Here is a 9,894-nt window from a genome sequence, read left to right as displayed (position 1 = left end):
CGTTCGATTTCAAGCAACCAATCGATGAAGCCCTTGAAGTGGAGTTGGCCGTTGAAACTAAGAAGATCGACTTTCATCTTGAATTCTCGATCTGTTCGATCTATCTGATCCATGCCTCGTCTAGGATGTTGCGGAATTATGTTGTTGGATTCCACTTTCTTAGGAGTGATTCTGTGGTTCACTACCGGCACCATCATGCAATCAGTGTGATTACAAGTTTCAACCCTTGCTAGGGGAGGGTCATTGCGCGTTATGAACACAGAGTTGCCCTAAGACCTCCGTCATACGATCAATGGTAGCCTGCAACCCTTGCATGACTTGCCGATTTTCTCCCTGTAGCACCATTCATGGGATTGTTCCCTGACCCGTCGTTAGAAGTCATAGATCTGAGGAAAAAGTATCGCTCTGATGCTAAATCGATACAGGGATAGGTGTGATGAAGTCGAGCACCGTCTTCCTCAGGGGATGATTACTCCGAATCCACAGAGCTTCTTTGGACTCCTCATAGAGATTCCTCGAATCCGCGAGGAGAGATGGAAAATAATAATAAATTCTAATAAAATTTGAAATAAATTTGATTGATAATTGTCTAATCTATATGTGTTCATGTTACACAATTAATATCTAAAAAAAATAATCGTAGTTACCAAAAATAGCAAAAATTCTAACTCTAATAAAAATTCTAATTATAATAAAACTCTTCTAAAGCCTAATTTCTAAAAGTAAAAATTTCAAATAAAATTTTGCTAGAAGAGTCCTAGCATAATTATAAGTTGTTTCTAAAAAATAAGAAAATCTAAAACTCTAAAAATAATAAAATATTAAAAAATTTGGAAATAGTAAAAATAGTAAAATTTCCTTAAATTTTCGTTTTTGAACTGAAAGTGCACATTTTCTGACGAAACGGACATATGTGACCCACTTCGGGAGTTTGTTCACCTTGGATTGCCCATTTCAATAAAGATTGATATGTTACGTTCCCTGTAACGATACCTGGATCAAAAGTTATGGCCAATTTAGGGTTCACCTTCTTTTGGTCCAACCATGCTAGGAATGTGTGTGCCACGTTCTACATCAAAAGGTAAGATCATCTTTAAATGAGTAATCGGTGGGTCTCTTTCCAAAGAACATCTCCATAAGAAGGATTTAGTAACTGTAGACATTTCCTTGTGTTGATGGCTTACCACCCAGTCCATACTTTACCATAGATACAAAAATCATTTCTAATAAGATTGTAAGTTCACCTACAAATGCAAGGCTGCATTTTGTTGCAGGAGCATGTATGTTGAACTGCAAACATTTAGTTAAATCCAAGAGAAATGACAAATGCTTTCTTGTGTTGGTTTTGAGCAAGCAGCCTAAATGTTAAAATTTGTCACTTTTGAATACAACTTAGAAAGTAAATTGCAATTTGGAGCCTAAACGCTAACATAAATGCTAAGGTATTTTGGATGGCAGTATTAGCAAAATTCATAGTTGAGATATTGATGTAGAGCAGGTTGCATACCTATTTCTAGCTTAGATGGACTGAAAAAAGGCCAGACGGAAGCAAATGTGATCAATTAGACTTGGGCCCAATCTTATGTGGGGCATGATGTAATTGAGCTTGGGCGCATCTGGATTAGAGAAATTCATTTGAGATTAAGAAAAATTCCTTTCAAAGTACAAATCATAAATCAGCCATAACTTCTAATCCAGAATGAGTTATATGGGATGCATGACTTGTGAATTTCGACTGAAATTTTATCTTGGGGCTAACCGACATAGCTCCGTTTTATGAGAAAATGACTCATTTCTACACAAGTCTTCCATTTGAGAAAATGACTCATTTCTACTCAAGTCTTCCATTTTTCAAAAAACTTAGTATTTTTTTAGTAAATTTTAGGTTGGACGTAACTTTTTATTCTTAGAGTTTTAGTCTTGGTGTCTTCTTAGAGTTTGCTTGTTATCATGCCAGGAATCATTCTGTGCAGTTAGATTAAAACTTTATATTTTTAGTATTTTAGAAAAGTTTAAGTTCATTTGGATTAGCACCCTTAATTAAGGTTTCATTTTATTATTTAAAGCTTTGTAATCTCGGTTGAAATAGAGTAATTTGATAAAGTATTTTTGAATTTTCTTAAAATTTGTGGATCCAAGAGCCACTATGCCTCGTGGATTTATGGTCTTATTCACTTGAGAAATACAGTGATCTTTCTGTTTATCTCTTCATGCTCTTCCCCCCTGCGTAAAATATTATCTCCAGTAAAAGAGCAAACATTATATTTTCACATGAAGAAGAGACAAATTTCCATAGATGAGATGCCAAGTGGTCCAATTGTGACCCAAAAATTCAGGCTGCCCTGCTCTTCGTATGGGCTACAAAAGCACCTAAATCAGGCTGCTCGGGCCATTTTCCATGCCAGTTTATGGGCTGGGCTTAAACCCTTACACTAATCGAGCTGCATTTCTAGGCCGAGCCCAACCATACACTAATCAGGCCAGGAATTTTAGCCAAGATTTGGTCAAATGAGTATATGCAAAGCTCACGCTGGCCTAAATTAAAGATTCAAAGCCCACATACAGTGAGCCGGGGCCAAAACAGCTTGGACGCTCTTCTGGGCAACACTGCATGATGTATCAGGAAGCCCACCATAAAATAGTGTGAAAAAAACAAGATGCACCTTGAATCCTGCTGTTCTTGGACACAGAATCGTTTTCTACAAGTGGCAATCATCTAACTAAATTAAACCGTCCGAATCCTCATAACCATGATAGACAGGGAAGCACCTTGGCCCTTTTATTTACCCATTCTAATAATTGTATCTGCTACAAAGTCTCTGTTTAAAACAAGATTAAATAAAGGAAAGGAAAAAAAAAAAAAAAAAAACATCTTCCCCTAGATTCAACACTAGAACAATATATATCTAAAGCTTCTTAAGAAAAGTATCAAACAGTTCTATTGTATATCGGAATCTTCTCCAATGTAACTACTAATCTTAATAGTTACTGAGGTAAGATGAACCCTCACCTAACAATAGGGGCCTATTTTGTCTCTGTCGGTGAATCCCGACCTCCAGATATAAGTCTTTAATTGCATGCATTTCCTTGACAACGTCTCTCATCTTCATTCGCTCCTTTGGCGATTCTGCAGAACACGATACACCAACACTGACCAATGAAGCCAAGCAATCATGCATTCTATTTCTCAAATTGTCATGATTTTCACTGTCTTGAATAACTTCAGCATCTTCTAAGAGCAGTCTTGGATCTATAATCTCCATTACTTGTTTTGGAAAAGCCGACTTTGCAAAGTGATGAAGGCTCTGATTGTCCTGAAACATGTCATCAGTTGGCCGCTTTCCAGTGATCATCTCAAGTAGAAGGATCCCATAACTGTATACATCTCCATGTGTGGACGCTTTACCGCCCATCCCATGCTCTACGATTTACAAATGTCACATATTTGAATGTTAGGCAACTATTTAAAGAAAGATAAAAATAGTGCTTAGATATTGAGAGGGAATAAAAGGGAATATTTCATTTATATAATTAACATTTCCGCCTCTCCCAAAATTGAGAATATCTGAAAATAAGGAATTTGATGAGTGTATGGTTTGTCCTAACAAATAGTCCTTCTAAGAAAATATCCTATAAATAGAACAAGAATCTTCTGTTTTCCCACACAGTTTATCACAGCTAGAGAAATAATCTAGTAACAATTCTTCATACCTTATTAATTATAGTGTGAATCAATGTGGGGCCAATCTAGCCAACATTTAATCATTGTTTACCCTTGGATAAGAAGGTCTATCATGAATTGTTGATGCCCACTAAATCACTTTGATGGGATAATATCGTTCTTAACAAGCTTCACCATAATATTAATATATGGAAATTACCAATCATTTTGCAAGATAAATGGATAAAAATAAAACGATAAAGGACTAAAATCTTTAATTACCTGGAGGAATATACCCAATAGATCCCTTAATCCCAGATGTCCTGATCTGATTTTGAGAGCAACTTTCTGCAGCTTCAGAGATGAACCTTGCTAAACCAAAGTCACCCACATGGGCAACCATGTCAACATCAAGAAGAACATTGCTTGGTTTTAGGTCCCGATGAACAATTGGTGTTTGGTAATGATGATGAAGATAATCTAATGCCAAAGCCACATCAATGGCTATATTCAGCCTTTGTGTAAGATTCAAATTCCTCAATTGAGGTTGTTCATCTACATTTGGATGCAACCACTTCTCCAGACTACCATTAGGCATGTACTCAAACACTAGAGCTTTGAAATCATTGCCATTAAAATCAATGCTCGAGCAAACCGTTAAGATCTTGACAAGATTTCGATGCCGGATGTTTCTTAATGCTTCGCATTCAGCTGCAAAACTCTTAAAAGCTCCTTGCTGTAGGAGGTTGAGTACCTTCACTGCAACAAGTGTTTCAAAGCATTCTAGAATTCCTTTATATACAGAACCAAAACTTCCCACACCAATTAAATTAGCTGAAGAAAACCCATCTGTTGCTTGAAGGAGATCTGCATAAGAAACTTGTAACCACTGATTCTCTGTGGAAGATGGAGAAGAAGCTTTCTTTGGAGAATTTCTTCTCCAATAAAGAGCTACAATGATACACGACAGGAGAAAGGAAGATAAAACCACAGTAATGACTGTGACTTTTACTCTGGGAGCAAGAGGCTTTTCTCTTTTCTTAGAATATTGCTTAAGGCACCCTGGCAATTGTAGTTCTGGTATACCTCCACAGAGTTTGCTGTTTCCGACAACTGAAATTGCGCTGGCATTTTTAAAGATCCCTCCTTTGGGCACTTCACCTTCGAAATTATTGAATGATAAATTCAAATACTGTAAGTAAAGAAGTTCTTCGAAATACTTTGGAATCTGCCCAGACAAGTTATTGCGTGAAAGATCTAGCGCTTCGATACCTTTTAAATTCCTTAGAGACTCTGGAATAGTTCCTTGAAACAAGTTGCCATTCATAAAAAGCAACTCTATGCTTTCACACTTTCCCAACGTATCTGGAATTTCACCTGATAGTTTGTTCTCTGAGATGTCAATTCCCTGAATTTTTTCGAAGTTATCAACTTCCAGCAGGAGAGACCCAGTGAATGAATTATGAGACAGGTTGATTAGAGCTGCGCTGACTTGTTTGAGTATGGTACCATTAAGTTTATTTTCAGCAATGAAAAATAGTTCCATAAATCCCCAATTTCCAAAACTGGATGGTATGCTTCCTTGGAAATCATTTCCATCCAAGTCGAGTTTGCTTAATCGAGTGATGTTGCCAATTGAAGGTGGGATTTGCCCTGAAAATTTATTTCGATCAAGACTCAAGGCTTGCAACTCGTTAAGCTTCCCAATAGCATCTGGAAGAGTACCCTTCATGGAGTTCCCTCCCAGATTCAGAGCATACAAGTTGATGAGATTGTCGATTTCCTTGGGAATGATTCCAAATATCTTGTTTTTTCCTAAATACAGAGTCTTTAGCTGTGTCGAGAGATTAGCAATGGAGCTGGGCAACTCACCCTCCAGATTATTACTGCCTGCACCTATAACTTTCAGACGGGTGCAGTTGGTCAGTGAAGTAAGGAAGCTCAGGTCATCACCTTCCCTGCTTCCAAGCTGATTATTCTCGATATTGAAATGGTAGAGATGCGAAAGACTTCCTAGATTCAAAGGCACATGTCCACTAAAACTGTTGGAGCTAAAACTAACAAGGTCGAGACTTGAAGCATTGGACAATGAAATTGGCAGCTTTCCAGTGAATTGGTTTCCAGCTACAAGAATCCCACGCAGGTGTGGAAACAAAAGGCCTAGGTTGGGGGGAATGCTTCCATGTAGCCGGTTAACTGCCACGTTAAGCACTTGGATGGATGAGAGATTATAAATCGATGGTGGAATCGTACCTGATAACTGATTTGGACCTATTTGAAAATAGATAATGCGTGCCAATTGACCAAGCTGGTTTGGAATTTGCCCGTCAAAATTGTTATATGTTAGATCAAGAGCAGTGAGAGAGGAAAGGTTCCCCAACGAAGGTGGGATGCTTCCTCTCAGATCATTTTCTGAGACAGAAAAGAAAATGAGCTTTGACAAAGAACCAAGCGAACCAAGCTCAGCGGGAAGTTCTCCGACCAGCTGATTCCGCGTGAGGTTAATGGCTACGAGTTCTGAGCAGTGGCTCAGATTGGATGGAATTTCTCCTTGCAGTGAATTTACGGACAGATTGAGATGCTTCAGCCGGAAAAGATGGTCGATTTCTTGAGGGATTTGGCCTTGGAATTTGTTGTTGGAGAGATCGATTCTTCTCAGGAAAGAGAGATTTCCAATGTGAGGTGATAAATGGCCCACCAAGCTGTGGTCCCTGAGCTTCAAGCTCGTGACCCTTTGATGATGGCGGCGACTGCAGGTGATTCCCTTCCATTCGCAGAAATGGAGAGAATCGTTCCATGAACTCAAGATTCCAAAAGGATCTTCGGAAATACCATATTTGAATGCGAGCAATGCGAGTCGATCTGTCTCATTTTTCAATGTAAATAGAAACGGTGAGCAGGGGTTGATGCACGAGAGAAAGATTGCAGGGAAGAGGATAAATGACCATAATACCCTGAGATTGGAACTTGGGAATTCCATCATGTGTATAGGAGATGGAATGACGAAGAAAAAACAGGAATGCAGTGATGAGTTGTGCTCCCCTGCAATATTTGTAGCTCTTGTAGCTCATATGAGTGCGGATCCTCTGTTTCCAGCGAACCTGGCTTCCCGTATCCTAGAATTTAATTGGTCCACGTCATTTGCACTGACATCGGCATAGCTCTTTAATAAAATAAAAAATAAATTACAAAATACGGCTCCATTGGCAGAAAGGTTGCGTTTCCCGGGAAGCCGATTTCCTGCAAAGGTGTTTCGCGGAAAGTTCCTACCCAGGTGGGGCCCACTGTGATGTTTGTGAGAAATCGTTTCCGCCCATCTGTTTTGTGAGTTCATTTTAGGACTTAATGCCAAAAAATGAACAGTTTCCAAAACTCAAGTGGGCCAAAAACGTAATAATTAAACGACCACAGTTGAAATATTCATAGGCGACAGAAGTTTTGAATTTTGCTAATATTTGTAATTTCAGTTCATCCCAGTCCATCCCAGTAAGAATGAAGTGAATAACAGTATGGATGGCATGTAAACAACACTTTCGAACATAGGTAGGTTTCAACTGTAGGAATTCCACATTTCCCATCTGTGGCATCCCGTCTTGAAATGAACAAACCTGCCAGCGCAGGTACTTTCCGCGAAATCCGCGTCTCCGTTTCCGGACGCAGCAAAATCGCTACTGAAGTGACCAAGCTCCGTGTGGACGCCACCAGCATGTTGTATCCATACCGTCCAACCATGGGTAGAGATCATTTAATGGCATGGGAAAATGAATGAGATAGATTTAAAGTTTAAGTGAACCACCACATAAAACCGTGGGATCAGTCACAACCATTGTTGAAACATGCATAGGGCCCACCATGATGTATTTTTGGATCTAGCCTATTCATAAGCTAACGTAGAGATATATGAAGTGAAAACAAAAATATAAGCTTGATCCGTAACTTTTGTCCCCTCAAGAAGTTTTGAACGGTAGATGTCACTGTCCCACTATTTTCTATGGTGTGGCCTACTTGAACTTTATATCTATGTCATTCTTTTTCTCACGCAATAAAACGATCTCTCCAAGTGCATGGACGGTATGGATATAACACACGCATCATGGTGGAGTCCACAGAGTTTGGTGACGTTACTTCGATAGTGATTTGTCTACTGAGCTTGTTAGTATCTGATCCGCGCCCGTTTGCAGTAACCGATTAAGGACATGTGGCTGCCACCCGGAATCGGTGACGTAGGTGGGACCTGACTGTGGCCCACCTCGGTGTATGGTTTATATATCCATGCCCTCAATCCCTGTTAACATTCACTGTCCAAAAAATAAAAAAATAAAAAATGAAAAGATACAAATCTTAGGTGGACCACATCACAGAAAACATTGGTCACCAAACTCCCACCATCAAAAACTTCCTGGTGTCCACGGCTATGTTTATTTGTCATCCAGCCTGTTGTTGACAAGGTAACACAAAGCACGTGAAGGGAAAATACAAATATCTGCTAGATCAGAACCTTTGTAGCCTGGGTTGGCTTTTTTTTTTTTTGGCCATTCCTTAAAATGATCAAAATAAATAAACAGCGTAAATATATAATACATACATCAAAGTGTGCCCCATGCTCAGGTCTCACTCACATCCTGGGTTGCAACAAAGTTACGTTACCTTTTCAAAACAGATTGCATAGTGTAGCAAGCAGCACTTGCGTCGGTATTGTGTGCTACGAAATAATCTTCACGGGGCCGTCACAATAGATGTGTCTTATCCAAGCTATCCATCCATTTTTCACATCATATTAGGGCATGAGCACAAAAATAAGGTAGATCCAAATCTCAAGTGGATCACACCATTATGTAATTGAAAGCTCACGATTAAAAACTTCCAAGTCACAAAGTCATGAATGAAGAGAAAATATAAACATGAATTTGGCCACCAAGTTTTTTATGGTGGGCATCCAATCACTGGTTTTCTTATGGCGTGGTCTACCTGATATCCCAATCAATCTCGAGTTCATGCTCACGCACTAAAATGATCTATAAAAATGAATAGATAGTATGAATAATACACATACATCATGGTAGGGCCTACGAAGCTTTTCCGGTAGCACACAATTGTCCACAGTGCATGCTACCCTAGGCAATATGCATACCATCTCTTACAGCCAGCTGCAAGAGCAAATAGTTAATTGGTGGATCAGGTGGGGCTTATTGTGATATTTATGTAAAATAAACCCCAACCATTAGGTTTTTCACCCCATGTTAGGCCATGGGCCCAAAAATCAATTCCATTTATGATTCACGTTGACTTGGACATAATGTAAAGGGCTCTGCCAAACTATTTCCATTGGTGTGGCCCAAGTGATTCATGTCCAGTTACAATTTTAGGGCACAAGCCTAAGTATTTTTGTTTTTGTTTTTGTTTTTTTTTAATTTTTTTTTATTTTTTATTTATTTTTTGTTTTTTTGTTTTTTGCAATTTAGTGATTGAAGTGGATTTCATACAAGTATGACGGTGGAGCCTTTAAAAATTAAGGGTATACATCTCTCCCAACCATTTCTTTTAGTGCGGCCCATGAGAATCACAATTCAATCCAATTTTTTGTCTTTATACTCAATATGAGATTTAATAACAAATAGTCATATTGGATCTTACAAAAACATTATGGTGGGCCCTATCTAAGTCAATAGTTATGTCTCATACAAATATTTTTTTTTCTAAGTAAACTCCTTATACAGGTAAAGAGGTTCTACCACACAAAGTGATGGGTTCTACTAGGCAAAGTGATTAGATTTCCAGATAAAGGAGTTTCACTAGATAAAGTGACAGGCTTACAGGATAAAGTGACAAGATTCCATGCAACGTCCTGGATTTTCACTGTTTTGGATTTTCAAAAAAACCCTTGAATTTTTTAAAAATATAATTAACTTATATTATTACTTACTAACCATTAACACTCAATGTTAGTTTATACATGAGTGTTACCAGTAAAAAACTGCACAAATCCGATTAATCAACTGTAGGAAGCCAATGAATCCTGACAATCACTTAAACATCGAGTTTAGCCATGTGATTTGTTTACATGAGGCCCAAATCTAGCTGACCTATCACTGACTAATCAAGACAACCTCAACTAAATGAAGACTCACTTAAATTTGAGAGGGGTCGGATCTTAATTAACAAATCAAATTGAGCCAGTATTCTTTAAGCGTAAGAACTGACGGTTTAGAGTGATTATAATCGAATCGTAATTT

The 9,894-nt window shown here is 38.4% G+C and overlaps 1 protein-coding gene across 1 annotated transcript; it reads right to left on the bottom strand.

The window, feature by feature from the left end:
- Window positions 1-2,670: 2,670 nt before the first annotated feature.
- LOC131217622 (probable LRR receptor-like serine/threonine-protein kinase At3g47570) lies at window positions 2,671-6,644 on the bottom strand. Its single transcript, XM_058212564.1, has 2 exons — window positions 3,944-6,644; window positions 2,671-3,421 (listed from the first exon to the last, which is right to left on the bottom strand). Exons 1-2 carry the CDS (start codon window positions 6,642-6,644, stop codon window positions 2,979-2,981), a joined length of 3,144 nt encoding a protein of 1,047 aa, XP_058068547.1. The 3' UTR covers window positions 2,671-2,978.
- Between the last annotated feature and the right edge of the window lie 3,250 nt (window positions 6,645-9,894).

This window comes from Magnolia sinica, chromosome 10 (genome assembly GCF_029962835.1).
Source record: "Magnolia sinica isolate HGM2019 chromosome 10, MsV1, whole genome shotgun sequence".
NCBI lineage: Eukaryota > Viridiplantae > Streptophyta > Magnoliopsida > Magnoliales > Magnoliaceae > Magnolia > Magnolia sinica.
This window is presented reverse-complemented; position numbering and strand designations above follow the sequence as displayed.

Excerpts from the sequence above, each read along its gene's own strand:
- LOC131217622 (XM_058212564.1), bottom strand. The coding sequence starts at position 6,644 with ATGATGGAATTCCCAAGTTCCAATCTCAGGGTATTATGGTCATTTATC. Across the intron at positions 3,422-3,943 it reads TATTGGGTATATTCCTCCAG|AGCATGGGATGGGCGGTAAA; the intron begins GTAATTAAAGAT and ends TGTAAATCGTAG.